Source organism: Acinonyx jubatus, chromosome C1, assembly GCF_027475565.1.
Source record: "Acinonyx jubatus isolate Ajub_Pintada_27869175 chromosome C1, VMU_Ajub_asm_v1.0, whole genome shotgun sequence".
Taxonomy (NCBI): Eukaryota; Metazoa; Chordata; class Mammalia; order Carnivora; family Felidae; genus Acinonyx; species Acinonyx jubatus.
Genome location: NC_069381.1, coordinates 199,267,980 through 199,290,707, shown reverse-complemented (window position 1 = coordinate 199,290,707; position 22,728 = coordinate 199,267,980). Strand labels below are relative to the sequence as shown.

The window sequence follows — 22,728 nt, the reverse complement described above, 5'->3', positions numbered from 1 at the left end:
TATCATAAATATCGTGCTGATCTTTCTAAAATACAAAGAATTTAAAAACTTGACAGGGGAAGAAGATCTCAATAAAGTGGTGGAGGTCCCACGTTCTGTTGCTTCACAAAGCCATTGAAAAATCAAGCAAAACTGTCAGAATCAACTTTGTCAGAACTCTGTGGAAAACAGAGGTTTACAGCAATCAAGCAAACACTAAATCAAGAAAAAGGCAATTTAAAAAATGATCGGGGCGGGGTGCCTGGGTGGCTCAGTCAGTTAAGCATCCAACTTCAGCTTAGGTCATGATCTCACGGTTTGTGACTTCAAGCCCCACGTTGGGCTCTGTGCTGGCAGCTCGGAGCCTGGAGTCTGCTTCAGATTCTCTCTCTCTCTCTCTCTCTCTCTCTCTCTCTCTCTCTCTCTGCCCCTTCCCCGCTCTCTCTCTCTCTCTCTCTCAAAAATAAATAAACATTAAAAAAAAAAATGATAGGGGGCACCTGGGCGGCTCAATCAGTTGAGCTTCTGACTTCGGCTCAGGTCATGATCTCGAGGTTAGTGATTTCAAGCCCCGCATGAGGCCCCACACTGACAGTGCAGAGCCTGCTTGGAATTCTCTCTCTCTCTGCCCCTCTTCTGCTTGTGCTCTCTCTGTCTCTCAAAGTAAATAAACTTAAAAAAATTTTTTTATTAATTAAAAATAAAAATGATAGGAAATTGGGACTTTTTAAAACTCCTGTGTTGGGGCGCCTGGGTGGCGCAGTCGGTTAAGCATCCGACTTCAGCTCAGGTCACAATCTTGCGGTCCGTGAGTTCGAGCCCCGCGTCAGGCTCTGGGCTGATGGCTCAGAGCCTGGAGCCTGCTTCCGATTCTGTGTCTCCTTCTCTCTCTGCCCCTCCCCCCTTCATGCTCTGTCTCTCTCTGTCTCAAAAATAAATAAACGTTAAAAAAAAAAAAAATTTAAAACTCCTGTGTATGCTGAGGAATTTTGAAAAACATGCACATGCCCAAGACTCATGCTCAGAAAAGACCTAAGAAGACATGAAGCTTTCACTTCTGGCCAGTCTGTAAGATCAGTGCAAGCTGGCAGTGAAGGCTGAGACAGAGTTTATAAATGACCCAGATAAGCACTCAGAGTGTGCCCCAGCATAATGCCAATGTTCAAAGCCTGGGAGAAGTTTTTTCATTTTGTTGTTTCTTCTACTTCTTTTCCTTCTTCCCTCTTTCTCCTTTTTTTCTTCACTTTCTCTCCTCCAGATTTCAAGGAAATCTGTCAGAACATTAGCTGGACACAAGCCAAAGGAACAGCGACTTCAGGGACCACACATGACAAATAATCACAGACTTTACAAAAAGAGTTTAGAAAACTCACTAAACATGTAGCTACAGTAAATAACAAAAACAAACTCTGAGGAGAGATAAGAATCCAGTTTCCATAATTATTATAATATTCAAAATGTTCAGCATAAAACTTAAAAACATACAAAGAAATAAAGTATGGCCCATTGGTAGAAGAAATTAATGGAAACTATTGCTAAGGAAACATAGACATTGGACTTAATAGACAAAATTTTTAAATAAACTTTAGAGAGGGGCGCCTGGGTGGCTCAGTTGGTTGAGCTACCAGCTTCGACTCCGGTCATGATCACATGGTTTGTGGGTTTTAGCCCCGCATCGTGCTCTGTGTTGACAGCTCAGAGCCTGGAGCTTTCTTAAGATTCTGTGTCTCCCTCTCTCTTTGCCCCTCCCCTGCTCACTCTCTCTCTCAAAAATGAGCATTAAAATTTTTTAAAAATAAATAATAAACCAAAGAGAATAAACATTATAAAATAATAGCTAAATAGCATCAATACTCCAGTTTCAGTAATGGATAGGGCATATAGACAGAAAAATCACTAAGGAAAACATGTGATTTGACCAACACTATAAACTGCCTAGATGTATGGGACATATATAGAACATTCTGCCCATCAACGACAGAATATATTTTCTTTTCAAATGCACATGAAACATTCTCTGAGACAGACCATATGTTACACCACAAAGTAAGTCTCCATTTTAAAAGTTTGAAATCATATAAAGTATCTTCTTCAACCACAATAGAATGAAGCTGGAAATCAGTTACAGATGGAAAACTGGAAATATGTGGAAATTAAACAACACACTTTTAACTAATGAAGTCAAAGAAGGAATCACAAGGGAAATTTAAAAATACTTAAAGATGAATGAAAGCCCTAGCAGCATACCAAAATTAACGGGATGCAGCAAAAGCAGTACCCAGAGGGAAATTTATAGCAGCAAACACTTACATTAAAAAAGAAACATTGGTGAGGCTGTAGAAAAATTAGAACCCATTATACTTTGCTGGTGGGAATGTAAAATAGTGCAGCTACTGTGGAAAACAGTATAGTTCTTGAGATAGATGGTGGTAATAGTTGCACCACAGCATGAGTGCACTTAAGGCATCTGAACTGTACACCTTCAAATGGTTAAATGGTGGGGTGCCTGACTGGCCCAGTCGGCAAAGCCTGCAACTCTTGATTTCTGGGTCGTGAGTTTGAGCCCTACGTTCAGCATAGAGTTTGCTTTTTAAAAAAATGTATAAAATGGTTAAATGGTAAGTTTTATGTATATTTTCTCACGATATTTTAAAAAATGACCTCAAATCAATGATCTAACTTTACACCTTAAAGAACTAGCTCAAGACGAGCAAACTAAACCCAAAGCTAGCAGGAGGAAGAGAATAATAAAGATTAGAGAAGAGATGAATAAAGAATAGAAAAACAAGAGACAGTCGTCCAAACCAAAAGTTGTTTCTTTGAGAAGATCAACAAAATCAACAAACCTTTAAACTGACGAAAATAGAAGACTCACATAACTAAAATCGGAAACACAAGTGGGTACATTACTACCAATCTTACCAAAATAAAAAGGATTTTAAGACCATTCTATGATTACATCAATAAATTAGGCGACTAGATGAAATAGATAGATTTCTAGAAACAAAGGAGAATTGTGCAGCTATGAAAAAAAAGTGTAAAAAGTTGAAGAAGGTATATAAACTCATAGCCAAAATGAAATACTGTTTCATACCTAGTAGTGGTAAACAAGAAACCCCGGGTGGCTGGGTGGCTCAATTGGTTGAGCATCTGACTCCATTTCAGCTCAGGTCATGATCCCAGCATTGTGGGGATTGAGCCCTTCCAAGTCAGGCTCCCTGCTGAGGGTGGAGTCTGTTTAAGATTCTCTCCTTCTGTCCTTCTTCCCTACTCACTCACTCTCTCTCTAAAGATGAAAAAAAATAATAATAATAAATTTAAAAAAGAAACATGAAAATAATGAAGTATGTGTTGGTAAATTAAAAAAACAAGTTACTAAGTATATACCATATAGCATTCCATCTATCTTATGTTTTTACAAAAGAAATAAAAATATACATGTTTGCTTATATGTATACATAAAATATTTTTAAAATATATAAAATAGAATGTGTAAAGTTATATTTTATTTAAATTGGAATATAATACTATATTTAAATATGTTTTAAGTTGCTGTGTCTTCAGGTTCAGTGGTATTTCCTTTAGTGTCTAATCTGCTATTTATCTCATTCAATAATATTTTCATTTACTGTGTTTTTTATCTCTAAAATTAGTTTGGGGCTTATTTATATTTTTCATTTCTTTCCTCTTATATTTATGTTTTTCTCTGCACCTGTGATCACATGAAGTATTTTTTTTTAAGTTTATTTAACTTGAGAAAGAGAGAAAGGCAGCATGAAAGGGGAAGGACAGAGAGAGAGAGGGAGAGGAAGAGAATCACAGGTAGGCTCCCCGCTGTCAGCACAGAGCCCGATGTGGGGCTTGAACCCACAAACCGTGAGGTCAAGACCTGAGCCAAGATCAAGGGTCAGACACTTAACCGACCAAGCCACCCAGGCACCTCTAAAGCATATTTATAATAGCGGGGCACCTGGGTGGCTCAGTTGGTTAAGCATCCAACTTCAGCTCAGGTCATGATCTCGCAGTTTGTGAGCTCGAGCCCTGCTTCAGGCTCTGCTGAGAGCTCAGAGCCTAGAATCTGCTTTGGATTCTGTGACTCCCTCTCTCTGCCCCTCCCCTGCTTGCACTCTATCTGTCTGTCTGTCTGTCTCTCTCTGTCTCTCAAAAAAAATTTTTTAAATGTGAAAAAAAAGTATATTTATAATAGCTATTTTAATATCTGCAACTTGGGTGTGATTATTCTGAGACTTTTGTTTAAGCTCTTTGGTGTTAAACCTAGAGTAGACTTTATTCTAAGGCTAATGTAATTCATTTCCTAAAGCATGGGTCTTCTGGTATTTCTGTTAATGCCCTCTGAGTTCATCTAGATCTCTCTCCTCTGGTTGGAATTCAACCAATTTTGGGTCCTGCAAGAGCTCTGGAAATTATTCTGCTAATAGTTCCCCATGGGGCGCCTGGGTGGCTCAGTCGGTTGAGCGTCGACTTCGGCCCAGGTCATGATCTCGTGGTCTGTGGGTTTGAGCCCTGCGTCGGGCTCTGTGCTGCCAGCTCAGAGCCTGGAGCCTGCTTCAGATTCTGTGTCTCCCTCTCTCTCTGCCCCTCCCCCGCTCATGCGCTCTCTCGCTCTCTCTCGCTCTCTCTCTCTCTCTCTCTCTGTCTCTCTCTGTGTCAAAAGTAAACATTAGAAAAAAAAATCCCTAATAATCATTCTTTTCCTTGAAGTTCTTGCCTGGTGTCACAGGGTTTCACCCTAAACATGCACAGGTTGGTATTTAGCTGAATACTCAACAGACTGTGCCTATTTCTGGAGCTTTTCCTTTGCACAGCTCCCTCCCCTCAGGTACTCTGTCCCAGAAATCTAAGCAATCTCAGCCTATCAAACTCTGATTTGTTTCAACTCAGTTCAGCTTAATTCCTGGGCTCTGTTTGGGTACGCCTCCCTGGACTGCAGTTCACAAATTGCCTGCAGCCAGAAACCCTGCATAATGGTAGGATTCACACTGCTCCCCTTCTAATAAGAGTCACAGTCCTGCGCTGCCTGTTATCCAATATTTTGTCCTTTTGTCCCCCCATTGTTTATGGTGGTAGGATAATTCCAGACCCTGATACTTTCTCATAGTCTGAAGTGGAAGTTCTTCAGGGTATTCAAAATTGACATCACCAATGAATAGTACAGTAATATCATGTACCTCTGAATGTGATACCCTTGGAAGGAGACAGTAGCACTATATGTCACTGTGTTTTTCCAGCCTGGGCTGAATCTCATGAAGAAATAACAAACCCAACATGAAGAACAGTCCATTAAAAAATAGTGATGGGGGGGAGGATGTATTCTTCACAAATGTCAACGTCGTGAAAGAGAAAGCTGAAGAAGTACTCTGGATTAAAAAAAAAAAAAAAACTGAAGAGACACGAGTACTAAATGCATCATCCTATTCTGGACTGAATCTTGTGCTTAGCCCAGGGGTCAGGGGGCGGATGCTATAAACATATTGGGCCAGTTGGCAAAATTGGATTGAAGTATGTTAGATAAGAGTATATCGGCATTAAATTTTATAATGCTGGTAACTCTGCCTTGGTTATATAAGAGAATGTTCTTATGAAATACACCCTGAAGTATATAGGGCTTAAGAGTTACGATTTATGCAACTTACTCTCACACGCGTCATAAGAAATACAGAGAGATGCATTAAATGGCAAAGCATATAGTGCAAAAGGTTAACAGTTGATGAATCTGGATAAAGAATATTCTTGTGCAGCTTTTCTGACAGTTTGGGAATATTTTCAAATAGAAGTTTTTTTTAAAAATATATGCTTTAGAATATGTTTGGCAATACTCATTAAAGCCAAATACATATATCCTGTGATCTAGCAGTTCTACTTCTGGGCATATCCTGAAGAGTAATGAGTAAGTTATATCTCAATGAAAAATTAAAAGTATAAATAAGAACAGATAATCTTTGAATAAGTCCCCAGTTCTTTTTAACATTCATTTGAAAACGTACAGTTTTACTTGTTATAATCTTATAATGCAGTGGTTCTCAGAGTATGGTCCTCAGACCAGCAGCATCAGCATCAACTGGAATCTTGTTAGAAATGCAGTTTTGCCCCCTCTCTGTTTAGACCTACAGGGCTTAGCAATATGTATTTTAACAAGCCCTCTATGTGATTCTGAAGCATGCTGCAGTGGAGAACCCCTGCTTGAATGAACATATGTCAGGAACTACTATTGTCTTCAAAAGCATTATTATTATTATTTTTTTTTCATTTTCAGCTTCTCCAATTTGGGAAATACCTGCTATATGAATGCTATTTTACAATCTCTGTTTTCACTCCAATCATTTGCAAATGACTTGCTTAAGCAAGGTATCCCATGGAAGAAAATTCCACTCAATGCACTTATCAGGTAATTGTTACATATTTACTAAATAAACGTTTACCTTATTAATTATAGAATAACAGTTGCAGACACTTAAAATTTTATGTGCCTTAGACACTTAAAGCTTAAAGTTTTAGGGGCACGTGGGTTGCTGTCAGTTGAGCATCTGACTTCGACTCAGGTCATGATCTCACAGTTCGTGGGTTTAAGCTCCCCGTGTCGGGCTCTGTGCTGACAGCTCAAAGCCTGGAGCCTGCTTTGGATTCTGTGTCTCCCTCTCTGCCCCTCCCCCACTCACGCTCTGTCTCTCAAAAATAAATGTTAAAGTTCAAAGTTTTATTGGTAATAATAGTCTTTCAGATATCATGCTATCCAAACTTTTGTAAAACTTCACTAAATTTGTCTCTTGTTTTAACAGACGCTTTGCACACTTGCTTGTTAAAAAAGATATCTGTAATTCAGAGACCAAAAAAGATTTACTCAAGAAGGTTAAAAATGCCATTTCAGCCACAGCAGAGAGATTCTCTGGTTATATGCAGAATGTGAGTACTCATTGTTTTTAAACACTTTAGAGATAAGGGAAATTGAAATGATTTCAGTGTGTTACCTGACTTTTATTTTAAAATGAGATTTGTGTACATGTGTTCATCACAGTTTGTAAAACCTGAGGACTTAGGGTAAGGTTTAATATGACTCTTCCGTGTATTTTATTGTATTTTAATAATACAGATATCGTTTGCCATTACGGGAACTTGGGCTATTTTAGCTACAAAAGCTAACATACTTTTTCTTAAAGTAGGAGTGATTCATTTATTTATTCATGCTAGTCCCCCTGGTAGTTAAAAATATAAAATCCGTCATTTATTCTTATTCACAAAATATGTACCCCCAAATTGTTAGAATAAATCTGACCTTTTTTGTGTTAATTAACTTCCAAATGCTTTAGTTGTATAAATCACAATGTTAGCAAGCTATTTTTGTGACAAGAAAGGCTTTGATCTTATAATTAAAGATATTGTGCCTTCTTAGGATGCTCATGAATTTTTAAGTCAGTGCTTAGACCAGCTGAAAGAGGACATGGAAAAGTTAAATAAAACTTGGAAGACTGAACCTGTTCCTGGAGAAGAAACTTCATCAGATATTTCAGCTACCAGGGTATACACTTGCCCTGTTATTACTAACTTGGAATTTGAGGTTCAGCACTCCATCATCTGTAAAGCGTAAGTAGTCTCTAGGAAAACTCTTTGCCTTTTTAATTCTTTATGGCAGGTGATTAAAATTCTTTGAGAAGGTTTTAATTCTTCCTTTCTATGTCATAAGGACACATAAATGCATAGATTCTACCAAACATCTCTTTTCAGTGTGTTTATCTTCTGTAAAAATGCTTTGTAGGGTGAGAACTAAGGAGAACTGGACTATTTTGTCATGTGCTTTAGTGCTGACTAAGCACTTAATTTTGATCTGTAAGTTTGGTTTTGGTTGGTTTTTTTTTTAATCCTTGCATGGAATACTGAGTACTCTGGGAGTACTTGTTCTTTTTCCCTGGAAAGACTCCCTCTTATTAGTTGCTTATATTATTAAACCAAATTGTTTGTATTAAAAATGGGATTTTTTTTTTTTTTTACAGGATCAGAATTTGAATTATTTTAACTTTTGCAGTGGTTTTTAACCATTTTCCATTCATTATTCAGACTTTCTACATTTAATTAATTTCCATGCTCACTGTCAGGACTTCTGTACCTTGCACTTCACATCAAAAGGTTCTATTTTGATTAGTTTCCTAGTTATTGATAGTACATCTCTGAATGTTTTTCAGAGAGAGTGGAATTCTTCTATATAGGTAAGAATTAGTTTTGTGGCTTTCGCACATGACTTAATACAGAACTATTGAATCACACATAACCTTTCCCCCTTAATATCTTATATACACTTTCCCATTATATCCTATTACTCTGTGACATTTGGGAGAAACCTGATTTTGTGGGTAATGTTTTTCTTCTGAAAACCCATGGTGTTCTTTATTTTTGAAATTCAGTTTCACAAGTTTACATCTAAATATTTTGTTTAATTTTCCCTTAAATGTGATACAGCTTTTTCATCGGAAGATTTGGGATTTTCTTCAACTCAAGGAAACTATTCTTTAAATAGTGCTTCTCTTCCATTTGTTTTGGAGTTTTCTTTAGAAATAGTCAATACCTGGGGCACCTAGGTGGCTCAGTGGGTTAAAGCATCTGATTTGATTTCAGCTCAGGTCATGATCTCATGAGTGAGCCCTGCATCGAGCTCTGCACTGACAGTGCAGAGCCTGCTTGGGATTCTCTCTCTCCCCCGCTCTCGGCCCCTCCACTGCTCATGCACGTGCATGCATGCACACAAGTGCTCCCTCCCTCCCTTTCTCTCTGTCTCTCTCAAAAGTAAATAAATAAACATTAAAAAAAAAAAAAAGAAATACTCAACACCCATATATTGGCTGTCCATTATCCATTCTGTCTTCCATATCTCTGTTTTCCATAGACTGTTCATGAGGTCTCTTCCAGCTATAACATTCCAGTAATTTGGATTAGAATTTTGAACATTCAGATGGACACTATACAGATAATTTATATTACTAGTATGTGTGACATTTCTTGCCATCGTAATTTCTTCAGTCTTTTTCTCCCAGTGGATAAATTATTTTAAAAGAAAAAATCCAGGTCTTATAAATACAGCCCGTCTCTTTTTACAAACTGGAAGGCCCACCAGCAGTTAATAATATGGTAGCCAGTCATCTTTCTCTTTCTTCTAATGCACTTCCATACAAAATCTGTTCAAGTTAAATAAAATTTTGATGATTATTTGTGATTGTATCATTTAATTGTGAGGGTGCCAACCAAACTTCTTTTCATAGAATTTCAGTTGCCTCTGATAGAAATGGCTCCAGGTAGCACAAGAAGAAAGAAGTCATATCAGAGCAGTGGCTACTGCACTGTGCCAATGGCAGCAATCAGGCACTTCGCTTGTGCAGCATCCAGATGTTGGGTGTACACTTGGGGTGTGTGCACCATGCATGAAGTGACATATTTCATGGGATGTAGACACGCCAGGTGGCCAGGCTGAACAGTGGCCCAAGAATGTGGCAAGTCTGAGAGGCAGAAAGGCTGTATGAGGCCACAACAGCTGTGGTACTACTTCCTTGAAGGCCTTGCTTTAGTTGCTTTATTAGGATTTTTTCTTTTAAGACTGTTCTTTTTTTTTTTTTTCCAGTTTTTTTAATGTTTGTTTATTTTTTGAGAGAGAGGGAGATGGAGTGCAAGCAGGAGAGGGGCAGAGAGAGAGGGAGACAGAATCCGAAGCAGGCTCCAAGCTCTGAGCTGTCAGCACAGAGCCTGAAGCGGGGCTCGAACCCACGAACCGTGAGATCATGACCTGAGCTGAAGTTGGAGGCTTAACTGACTGAGCCACCAGGTGCCCCAAGAGCATTCTTTAAACACAAAATAGTTTTTGGCTGAAGGAAGACTGCATGCACCTCAGATTGTAATTATCATTGTTTAGCTTCTGATACATCTTGCTGTAAGTTAGTGTGGCCACTTTGCCAAAAGTACTTATTTTTTTAAGCTGTTGTAGTTTAATTTGGCTTGTTTTCAGTTGTAAGGTATTTCAATATAGTAATATTGAATATGAAGAATTCTGCATTCAAAGAACTTAAATTATATAAAACTAAGTACTTAATATTCTCTATAAAACCTTCTGCGGTCTTCCCTATCTCAGTAGTAACAGTTCCATACATAGGGTTTATCAGCCCAAACGGGTGGTGTATTTCTTAACTCTTCTCTTTCTCTTGCACCCCTGCGTCTCATGTGTCAGGAAATCCTTTCAGCTCTTCCTTCAGAGTACATCCAGGATCTGATCTGTTGGCCACCAGCTGATCAGAGCCACCATCATCTCTTGCCGGGATTGTTGGAGTACCTTCTAAACTGGTCTCTATGTTTCTGTCCTGTCTCTCTGTAGTCTAAACACATTAGCCAAAGTGATCCATATGAAGTAGAAGTAAGTTAGTTCATGTTAGGCTTTTCCTCATAACCTATAAAATAAAAGCTGAAATTCTCACTGTGATCTGCAGAATCCCATATGATCTGTCAGCAGCCCCTTTTCCCCCAGTTAACTGTGGCTTTGTCTCCTACCAGTCTTTCCCCTTGCTTATTCTGTTCCAACCAAACTAGCTTCCTTGTTTGTTTGTTTGTTTTCCCCAAAACCAGGATCCTGGGACCTAAGGGCCTTTTTCACTTACCTTTATCTCAAATTCTCTTTCCCCATATTTTCCTCTATATCTTTATGTAAAGGCCACTTGCTCAGTAAGGCATTTTCTAGGAATTTACCCTATTTAAATTCTAACCATCTACTCTGATCTCTACTTTTTTTTTTCCCTTAGCATTTATCACTAACATACTATACATATTACTTACATATTTTTTATTGCCTTTTTCCTCCAGTATAGCTTTGTGCAGGGAAGTATTCTATCTTGGGTTTGTTCATTGCTGCAACTTCAGTGCTACTAGAACAGTTTCTGGCAGATAGGAGGCATATTTAGTGATGCATAAGAAATTGCCCAAATTTATCAGCTTTTAAACAATATCTGCTAATTAATTCACAGTTCCATAGGTCAGAAGTCTGGGCAAGGTGTGGCCACGTTCTCTGCCCATGGTATCAGAGGCTGAAATCAAGGTGTTCCATGTTCTCATCTGGATCCCCCTCTAAGCTCTTTAAGGTTGTGGGCAGAATTTAGTTCTTTATGACTGTAGCAGTGAAGTCCCCATTTTCTTGCTGGCTGTTGGCTGGAACTACCAATTTCCTAAAGGCTGCCTGTAGTTTCATGCTCTGTGGCTTTCTTTTCTTTTTTTTTTTTTTTAAATGTTTATTTATTTTTGAGACAGAGAGAGAGCATGAACAGGGAAGGGGCAGAGAGAGAGGGAGACACAGAATCGGAAGCAGGCTCCAGGCTCTGAGCCATTAGCCCAGAGCCCGACGTGGGGCTCGAACTCACGGACCTCGAGATCGTGACCTGAATTGAAGTCGGACGCTTAACCGACTGAGCCACCCAGGCGCCCCTCTGTGGCTTTCTTAGGCAATTCATAGCAGTTGCTTTCTTTCGGGTCAGCAGTAGTGTCTCTGTCTTTGAATCCCTGACTTCCTCTATTTCATATCTCTAGATTCAGATTTAAAGAGCTCATGTGATTAGATCTGAGCTACTCAGATAATCTCCTTTTTTATCAACTCAACATTAGGATTAGTAACATTAATCATATTTGTAAAATCCCTTTGTCATGTAAAGTAACATCATCTTGGGAGTGATAGCTCATCACAGTCACACATTCTCTTAAAGGGGACGGAGTTATACAAAGGCAAGGGTCGTCTTAGAATTCTGCCTATTAGAGAGGGACTCAAATATTTGTTGAATGAACAAATATATTCTGATGATCTCCAGTCTTCAACTATGGCAGTAGAGAACTAGGGCAGGAGATTGAATATTACTAAAAATGCTGATATGCAGATAGAAGGAAAAACATCAACTAAAACTATTTAAAGGAAGTGAATTTACTTCCAGATAAATACAGAGTTTTGATCTCTGAGCCCATTTTTAAAAATTCTGTAGAAATACATCCAATAATAGCGGCACCTAGGTAGCTCATTCGGTTGAGCATCCAACTTTGGCTCAGGTCATAATCTCGCAGTTCACAAATTCGAGCCCCACATCAGGCTCTCTGCTGTCTGTGCAGAGCCCACTTGGGATCCTCTGTCCCTCCCCTCTCTCTCTGCTCCCCCCGCAAATAAAAACATTCAAATACATATATATATATATATATATATATATATATATATATATATATATATATATATCTCCAATAATCGAACAGGTCTGCTGACAGAAGTTTACCAAAAACACATAGAATTTTTATGTATTGTATTTATTTTTTTCAGTGCAAAAAGGTATTTTTGTTAAAGCACAGGGACAGGACCTGTGGGCAAAAAGAGTATCTGAACACATAGAATTTTTGAAGCATCACTGCTTGTGTAGTCAAAAGCTGGAAACAATCCAAATGTCCATCAGTAGTATTGTGGATAAATAGTGGCATGCTCAAAACAGGTTAATGTGAGCCAGCAATAAAGATGGGTTATAACCACATGCAGCAAGCATGGTTGAACTTACAATCATGTTGAACAAGAGAGACTACAGAAAACGTACTGTATGGTTGCATTTAGATAAGGTTCAAAACAGGCGAAACTCATCTGTTGTGTTGGAAGTTAGGATAATAGTTACCTTTTGGGAGAAAGGGATAGTGATTGGGAAGGAGCATGTGAGGGGGGCTTCTAGGGACCTTATAATATTTTATTTCTTGATTTGAGTGGTGTTAACTGATCATTCATGAAACTGTACACCTTTGGTTCACTTTTCTGTATGTTATGCTTCAGTTTTGTTTTTTTAACTTTTGGGGCTTTAAAAAAAATAAAATGTAAGAACTTAGCATTCTAATGAAGTATTTAAACACTTGCAGTTGAGGTTCTTCCTGTGTTGATTTCATAAAGGTGAAGTCCACTGTGTTGTACATTGCTTATGCCTAGTCCTAGTCTGTTGATACCTGATGAGGGAAACAGTGTTTCTGAAGTCTAGTTGTATTTATTTTGTATTGCATAGTTAGACTTCTAAATGCCCCCATTTGTCTTTTATTCATACAGATGTGGAGAGATTATTCCCAAAAGAGAACAGTTTAATGACCTCTCCATTGACCTTCCTCGAAGGAAAAAGCCACTCCCTCCTCGTTCAATTCAAGATTCTCTTGATCTTTTCTTTAGGGTAAGTAATATCTTTTGGTATTTTCACATAACTAAATTTTATATATCATAGATAATAGTATTTGAAATTGGTTTCTTTAAGGCAGAGTTTCAACAAATAGATATGAAGGGAAAACAAATAAGAAATATTTATAAAAAGTATTTTTAAAAGCTTGATAAACCTAGTCGTTAATTTGTTGAAGAAGACTGTTGATTGCTTAAGTAGATTATACATTTAACTCAATAGCAGGTGTTTTAGACCACCTTACAAGCAGTTACTTGTAAACAAGTACCAGCTTGAAGCATATGCTAAAATTTGGTAGTAGTGGTAAAAATTGGAGACACGATGTAAGTTTATATCTAAGATCTGAGGAATGAAAAAATACTCTTTGCTTTTCCTTAGGTGGTATGTACCCTATTAGAAACAAAAGGGAAAAGTCATGTATATCCAAGGCTATAGATAAATATGTTTCTGTGATTTACTCTTAGAGATATTCAGCAAGTTTTGGGGGCATAATTGGACCTATTGTGTAGCTGTCCTTATAACTGATGGAAATTTGCCAGGATCACCCTTTGTCTATTTAATAGTGGTTCTTGTTTTGTTGTAGCAAATGGGCAGCGTTGTTTTCCTAAGGTTAAAAAAAAAAAATTCTGTTCTTTAAATGATGAACATTCAGCTCCACCCAAAGATAAATACTCTGCTTTTCTTTTTGTTTTATCATTCCTTACTATTCCTGTTATTATCATAGAATTTGAAGCTTTTCCTGTGTATCTTTTACCCCCGTTTTTTAAGGATTTCTTGTTTCAGTTTTCTCTAGGTAATGATATCCACCCCAAACTTTGGTCCTTTTAGAGCAGTTGTTCTTAGTGGGCTGTCACCAGAAGATTGAGTTCCATTATAAGAAAGGGGTAGAGTTACACCTAACAGACCAGGAACTCCGCCTAACCTGAAGGTGATCTTATCTCTGCTATGGCCAAATGTTAAAATCTGGATATACTCTTGGCAGTGGTTCTTGTGCATCCATGGGGAAAAGGTTGAGAATCTGCTACTGTAGAGTCTAGTTGCTATCATAAATTGAGATGTTTCCATGGTAAAAAAGGAAATTAGGAAATCTGAAATAGGGCATGATATTATAAGATGACTGTTTGGAGGATTAGGTCTTAATTTAGTAAGGCTTGTGGCTCTAGACACAAAATTTAAACTGGTCGGAGTTGTCATTGCACTGAACTAGTAGTATGACTAGAGAAGAGTATTAGCATTGAATGGGGTAATGCTGATTCAACTTCATGCTTCTTTATTTTTCCCTCTCGTCTTTTTACAGGCAGAAGAACTTGAGTATTCCTGTGAGAAGTGTGGTGGGAAGTGTGCTCTTGTCAGGCACAAATTTAACAGGCTACCCAGGTAAAATTAATTGCTCTTCAGTTTTTCTTCTTTGAAGTATTTACAGATATTACTGAATAAGCGAGGCTCACCAGAATGGATTGGTAAAGCAAAGCGGAGATGTGAGAGGGTAGGGGGAGGGAAGTTAGAATGCTCTTCCGTTATAAAGGAAGAATATTTGGAATGCTGAAGAAAGGAAGTCACTTGAGAGTCCCCAGAAGATGGCAGGAAGAGGATGTGGCTGGTGAGATTTTGGACCAGTGGTAGGGATCAGCTAGTACATTTTTAATTTGGTAATGTATAACATTCAGTTGTAATTTGTTGTTTGGTTATGTGCTAGTCTCCCTCTCTTATCCTGAGCCTTCAGTGAAAATCTGCCACAAACACATGATAGGGTGTGCATGAACATAAAACAAGAAGAGTAATTTTCTACAAAGGATCTTGTAAGTTAGTAAGTTTCCTATAATCTAAACAGTTCTGAATTAGGAATGAAATTAACTTGTATTAGCTCTGTGTAAACATACATAAAACCAAACTAGTTAGACACAATGTGATGTGATGATAGTGCAGCTTTTAGTTCTTTCCAAGAATAGATCTCAACCACAAGCAAGGTTATTATTAAGTATTTATGTGGCACTTTGCCTGCAGAGTGCATTACTTTCTTTTATTAGCTTCTCTTTTCTGTAAGCATAGGATTTCTGGAACCTAGCCCCTAGAGACTAGAGATTAGTTCTTTTACATTCCATAATCTTCTTGCTAGAAAATGAATTTCTTTTAAAGGAATGACTTTCTAAATCAGCAGTATTGTTATGTTGACCACTTTTTACTCAAGAGATTTAGTCTTTTCCTATTTGTGAGTGTTTTGAGGCAGGAGGTGGGAGGGAGCAAACCTTAAGGCAAGGGATTGATTGTTATCAGTTATCATTAACTAAGGAAAGCAGTGTGTAGTTTTAAATACTCATTTGACCTGGCAAGCTGAATGTCTGTTCCCTTTTCCAGTGGCTAGCTGTTTGGTCTTTTAAGGGGAAAAAAAATACTTACGGGAATTATTTTCCTTGGTTTTCTATTTTTTCTGGTAGGTCACTTATGTTACAGGATAATTTATTCTGAACTTTAGAAGCCTTTGTATCATAAATCCAGATTATTGGACTTGCTCTGTTTTTGTTCATTTCAGTATTAAATACAGTCTGCTTTTATTCTTGATGTGCCTGGTGTCTTTATCAAATATGTTCAATTTTAGTCTACTTTATCTTTATAGATCAGTGATTTTGACTATCATCTATCTATCTGTTTCATAGTACCTTTTTTTGGTAGGATTATATGAAACTTTAGTCAAAATATTTGACATTTGACATGAGTTTTTATTTCTTCGTATCATTTGGATCCTTATGTTCTCTTAGGTTATGAATTTGAAGATTATGAGTTCTAGCATACTTTTTAAAGAGGAATGCAGTCAGTAACTTCAGTGTATAATTTTTTTTAGTTTGTGGCTTCTGTGAAAAGCTATGTACGGTAAGAAAGAAAACAGATTTCCATAAATCAGACATTTTGCCTAAAATTGAGGTTTATTCCCATAAGAGTTCTGAAATTCAAATTTTAAAGTGTTCTTGTGGGCTGTGAGATATATTTAGTCCATCTAGCAGAAATTATGGTCTGTGTCACAGGTGAAAAGGTTGGCACAATAGTAACTAAAAAGAAGTGCTTCTACAGAGCTAAAAAGCCTTTTCAGGACCCACAAGCCAGATTTGGCATGTACATTTTGTAGAACTTTTGCAGAGAAAAAAGTGGAGAAAACTTTTTCTCTCTTAGCTCTCTCCAGAGAAGGTGCTACACTGAAGTAAGAGTAGTTCTTGTCAAAAATCATTTTGAAAAACTTAATGTTCACCCTCAAACATAAGGGCTGTTTAACGCTTTAATTAAATTATCAGTAATGGTTATATAACACCTATTTTTTTTGTAAACTACATCACATTGAAGTAAATAAGGATTTAACCCAGTACCACATTTTAAAATAAAATGCGTTTTATTTGGTGTTTTTGTTTTCTTTTTTTCTGGGAACATTATAAATATTTTACCCAAACCTCACTTATCCACCCTATGCCCATGTTTTATTTTTACTTATATAGTGGTGCCTGGCACATGGCAGATATTCAGTAAATGTTTTTTGAAGGATCTTTAGTTTAGCCAAATGTATTCTTTAAGTCAAAAGCTATGTAACATGATTAGTTACAGTGATCTCTTTTCACCTGTAAGAGAGCTGGCTAGTATCTGTTAGGTGTCAGCTAATAATGTCATCATGTCCTGTTTTTCAGGATTCTCATTCTTCATTTGAAACGATACAGCTTCAACGTCACTCTCTCACTTAACAACAAGATTGGGCAGCAAGTCTTCATTCCAAGATACCTGACCCTGTCCTCTCATTGCACTGAAAGTACAAAACCACCTTTCACCCTTGGTTGGAGTGCACATACGGCAATGTAAGTCCTTGAGAGAGAATTTCTTTATCTTCCCTTTTGAAGTTAAGGGGCTTTAATATCTGATCAAAACAATGACTGAACTAGATAACATGACTCCCCGGTAAAATCAGACCAAGAAGGAGATTTTAATTTTGCTTTATTTTAGGATTTTGTGTTAAGTTACTTCCTTATGGAAGTAATTAAATAAAATGCTTAAAATTTTTCCAAGTGCATTAATTGCCTTTCATAAAAAGTTACCTTTTTAGAGAGTACACTTACTCTCTTAGATTACTAGATTACTAGATTACTAGAATAGATTACTATTACTGATACATTTTAGGAATATAAATTGGAATTTGCATGTTCATAAAAGTTACCTGAACACTAAAAAATAAATAAATAAAAAGTAACCAATTCCTGTGTTCTTTCCCTAGAAATTCTGTTTCAGTAGATCTGAGAAAATCAGTATTTTTAACAATGCCTTTGCTGACTGTCTGGAATATGCAAGTTTGAGAAACAGTATACTAAATGTTATGCCAGGGCCCCCCAGATTGATTGGGTCTTCATAAATGTATCATCACCAGTGTGAGTGAAGAACTTTTGTGGCTCCTAGAAGTTTTTCCATGAGAAAAGTAGTAACCGTTACTTTTGATCTTGCTTCATCGCATATGCTGGGAAAACCATAGGACTTCTCTGAATGTAGCTCTTCCTTCTGCATACTTGGATTACTTTGGAGCCATGTATTGTAGTTCTTTTTTATACTTGAACTCTAATTTGGTAGAATCATAAAGTTCTCAAACTTTAGAGGTGAAAAAGGATCGTAGAGATTTTGTCTAAATTTTTAATTTTACAGAGAAGATCCAAGAAGATTAAGTGATTTTCTTAAGGTTATGCAGTTAGCAACTGGAAGAACCAGGTCTCTTGGCTAAAGTGGAATAGACCTTTCAGAAAGTGAATGAACGTTTGCTAACATGAATTGATGCCTTTTTATAAAATGTATTTCCCTTGGATTAGAAATGGACATATATACCACATCATATAAGTTTATCCTAAAGGCCTCAATGGGTCTACTTACTAATAAAGACATTTTCCCAGAGTCTTAGTGTTTTTGGATTTTCTCTTATGGCCTTTCTTCAGAATTTGTTTCTGCTTCATGCAAAGTGCCCACTGCTGGTAGAACTGTTACTCTTTCTGGCCATTAGTATAGGCGGTTTATTTCACAGGCTGAAACCAGGCTGTATGACTGACTCCACAATTGAATAGCTTTAAGACTGGACACATTCTCTGACCTGTCTGTAGGGAATATAACAGGATGGTTGTGAACATTAAATGAGGTAATACACGTGAGCTCTTACTACAGTGTCTGATAGCCAGTAAGTCCTCAATAAATGAGAGCTATTATTATTTTATTGCTTAAAAGTAAAGAACTGAGACAAGATAATTTTTCCAAAGTTGTCCTCTTCATATGCATTCCCTTTGACTTCATTTCCAATGCTGTTTATTTAGATCATTGGATCAGGAAGAGCCTAGAGATGGTATCTTGTTTTCTCTTTTGGCTTCTATTGCTAGTAGAAGTATAATTTTTTGCTTTTCAAAAGGATACATAAGGGACTATAGTATAGAATAATTCATTTTATAAGTTAAATATATATTTTAGTAATGTAATTATATACATTATATATTTTCTAATTTTCTGATAGTTCTAGACCATTGAAAGCCTCTCAAATGGTGAATTCCTGCATCACCAGCCCTTCTACACCTTCAAAGTGAGTTATATTTCTTGTGTACCCAAAATTTGTATTTTTAAGGATTTGGCTTGCCCTAATTTCTGAGATTATCCCTTCCCCTTTTCTTTGTTTCTCTTTGCATGATAACTGCTCTGTATTACTATACTTTGTAATTTTCCTGAATCTGCCTTAAACTGTAATGTAGGGTATAACAAAGTCTTTAATAGTGAAGCACATTCAGATGATCCTCTCAAAATTTTGTTTTTAAACTTAAGTCATCTGTTAATATGTAATATTTTCATCCCACAACTGTAGAAATTAACCGATGACAAGGAATTTTAAGGATTGAAGAGATAAAATAACCCTGTTGGTGTAAAGCACTATTCCTCAAAAATACACCTGGAAATCCCAAATTATCTTTTCGCCTGTTGCTAGCCAGTCTGGGACTTCCTTGTTTTAGACGCTTAACTGGCGCAGTTCTGATAGGGAGCAAGAAAACAAACACACAGTGAAATGTAGCTATTCTACAAATGTTTTATATTTTTTACTTAAAATGGAAAAGTTTGTCCAAGAAGAGAAGAAAATACTTTTTTTAAATATATCTCCTCTGTGATTTAACTAGAACCACAGTTCCTGATTAGACAATTCTAAATGACTTGGTCGTCATTTATCTTTAAAATTAAACACTTTGTTGTTTAAGGGCTTTGGGGGGCTAATATAACCATAAAATGACATTTGGGAACTGCTATTTTCTTTTCCTCCTGTTAATTATTTTTCAGTGCAATTAAAACCAGATGACTAACATGACTAGAAATCTGAAATGGTACCGATATGAATACTCTTGCCCGTTCTCAAGATACAAATGAGCAATACCACTTGGCTGCTTAGAAAGTGAGCAAGTGATGCATTTACAGGATGAATATTTTTCCTTACTACAGGCAAGCTGCCTTCTGTGAATATAGTAATTATTAATGGAATGCACTCTTTATGTACCAAATCACTATAGTTTCAAGAAAGAGATGGTTTCATTGGGCATCATTATATTTGGCATGGTCATCTGTTCTCCAGGGTCTACTGGTATGAGAATTTGAGAGCTGATCAATAAAGGATAATTAATTAGGCCCTAGAAGACCTGTCATGCCGATCAAACTTAAAAGAGGCTGAGTTATGAATAAGAATACCATTGGTTCCTCTACAATGTCCTCTGTCACATTTGACCCTGGTATTTTAGTGGCCAGGTGTCACCCTCCTTCAGCAAAGTATTTACATGCATAAACAAATTAATACATTCAGTTTTGCTTGGTGAGCATGAAATCAGAAATGAGGAATTAAGACGGCTGATTGGCTATTTCTAAGTTATGCTAAAAACCCTTTTGAACACCTAATGGGAGGCTATTCAAGTGTGTAGGCTGGAGTGCAGTGATATCCTGGGTGCTCTCAGCCACAGACTATGTTTGGGTTTATCACTGACCACTTGCCTCTTTTCTTTGATCTACATTGCTATGCGATCCTCCTGGTTTCCATTGTGGCCTCTTATTTCTTGGTGCCATCATTCTATATGTTTATTTACAATTTTTACATTTAGATGAATTGCATTTTTCCAATTTCCATTTTACTTTTTTTTTTTTTAGTATAGTATACAAATTTACGTTAACCTTCATCAAAGAAAATTCGTGCTCTTTGACCTTTTCCACTTTTTCTTTTAGTGTATTTTCAGCTCACTTAGAAGACAATGCAGTAACACCTTACTTATCTGGTATCATTGAAGAATGATATTTTATGTAGCCAAAGCTTGCCTTTTTAAGCATCCATCTTTAAAATGCTTAGCCATTTTAGATGGTTCTGTACTCTGTAACCTTACAGAATTCTTTATATTCTTAAATAAAATAAACTGAAGGTAATTTAAGTATATTTTAATGACTTAGAATCAGCATTATGAGTATCACCTATTACACTGTGTTTTAATATGATCATGCCCTCAGAGGCTTTTAATTCTTACAAAACAGTTTATATTAAATGACTGTATAGTTCTTTATTGCCCTTTTTGTGGTTATTCTCTCTCATTTCCTAGCTCTCATTTCTTGATGAACTTGCTACCTTATTTTATGCACCATTTCCTGGGAAAGAAAGGGTCCCTGTCTAAAGAGTAAAGTGCATGGGCTTTGAAACTACTGCTTTCCTGAGAAGCCTTTTTTCTTAGTTTTGAATCCCTGCGTTCTGGAAACTAGAGGTTGCCGGAAGTCTGACTTACATATAATTGGATAAGTGGAATGTTACTGTTAATTTTAGAATACATGGATCATAATTAAAAAGATCAAAAGTTAGTCCTCATGCACAAAGTTGTCAAAAACATTTATTCATTGCCATGTCTGCATGCATTCAGTAGAGTACTTGCTTTATAAAACCAAAAACTACTTTGGGGTTGATCATTAAAAGAAAAAAGGCACAAAGTGATTGGTTTACGGATGATATATAATAGCATAAGAATTGTCTAATTTTCAAAGCATGGCTGTTTTGGAGTGGGGCAAAGGTAATGCTTAAATATATCTCTTCTGTATCCTTTTTTCTCTGTAAATCATTTTCCATAATGGAAAAGTTTTTTGTTTTATTTTGGTATTATATGCATCAAGGAAATAACAAGGACAAGTATTTATTTATCAGACTCATATAGGGTTTTTATTTTCTTAAATTACAGGAATTTCACCTTCAAATCCAAGAGTTCCTTGGCTTTATGCCTTGATTCCGACAGTGAGGATGAGTTAAAACGCTCTGTGGCCCTTAGCCAGAGACTTTGTGAAGTGTCAGGCTGTGAACAACAGCAGGAAGACTTAGAAAAAGTAAGTAATTTCTCATCAAAATACTTGGCAAATATTTGTATAGCTCTTACTGTCCAAACACATGCCTTTATAACCAGCATCAGCAAACATAATACATACACAGGGTAGATCGTAAACTTAATGGATCTGTTGAAACACTAGTTTTAAAGAGTGTACTTTCTATAACTATAAAACAGTCTGTTTAAAAATGGATTGGGATTTAAGTTATTCTTTTTTTTTTTTCTTTTAATGTTTATTTATTTATTTATTGAGAGAGAGCGTGCAGGGGAGGGGCAGACAGAGAGGAAGACACAGAATCCGAAGGAGGCTCCAGGCTCTGAGCTGACAGCAGTGAGCCTGACACGACACTCAAACTCACAAACTGTGAGATCATGACCTGAGCTGAAGTCAGACGCTTAACCGACTGAGCCATCTAAATGCCCCTGGGATTTTTTTTTTAATTGAAGTATAATTGACATATTTGTTTCAAGCATACAGCATAATGATTGAATATTTGTATGTATTGCAAGAATATCACCACAGTAAGTCTAGTTAACATCTGTTACCATACACAGTTACCTCCCCCCAATTTTTTTTCTTATGAGGACTTCTAAGATCTGTTGTCTTATGCAGCTTTCAAATATGCATATAATATATTTTTTAATGTTTATCTGTTTTTGAGACAGAGAGAGAGAGAGAGAGACAGAGTGTGAGTACACAAGGAGCAGAGACTAGTGAAGACACAGACTCTGAAAGCAGGCTCCAGGCTCTGGGCTGTCAGCACAGAGCCCAACACGGGGCTCAAACTCACGAACTGTGAGATCATGACCAGAGTTGAAGTCAGATGCTCAACTGACTGAGCCACCCAGGTGCCCCACAACAGATTATTAACAATAGCCTAATTCTGTACATTACATCCTCATGACTTATTTATTTTATAACTGGACGTTTGTACCTTTTGGCCTGCTTTACCCACTTCATACCAGCACCCGCGCATGCATGCACACACACACACACACACACACACATACACACACTCACACACACTCACACTCGCACACACCACCCCTGGTCCCTAGCAACCACTAGTCTGTTTCTACATCTGTGAGCTTGGTGGGAAGTTTTTTGTGTTTTTCAGATTCCACGTATAAGTGAGATCATATGGTACTTGTCTTTTTTTGAC

The 22,728-nt window shown here is 37.0% G+C and overlaps 1 protein-coding gene across 6 annotated transcripts in view; it reads left to right on the top strand.

Moving 5' to 3' along the window:
- Positions 1-22,728, top strand: part of USP37 (ubiquitin specific peptidase 37) — a 97,345-nt gene that overhangs the window by 45,999 nt on the left and 28,618 nt on the right. For 5 of the 6 annotated variants that reach the window (XM_027050726.2, XM_027050717.2, XM_027050711.2 and 2 more), the window contains 8 exons: positions 6,254-6,385; positions 6,777-6,900; positions 7,388-7,578; positions 13,070-13,187; positions 14,488-14,567; positions 16,859-17,023; positions 18,703-18,768; positions 21,425-21,566. In XM_027050726.2, coding sequence (XP_026906527.1) covers positions 6,254-6,385; positions 6,777-6,900; positions 7,388-7,578; positions 13,070-13,187; positions 14,488-14,567; positions 16,859-17,023; positions 18,703-18,768; positions 21,425-21,566 — 1,018 coding nt within the window. The remainder of the gene's footprint in view (positions 1-6,253; positions 6,386-6,776; positions 6,901-7,387; positions 7,579-13,069; positions 13,188-14,487; positions 14,568-16,858; positions 17,024-18,702; positions 18,769-21,424; positions 21,567-22,728) is intronic. The other variant, XM_027050732.2, reaches the window with a different exon arrangement.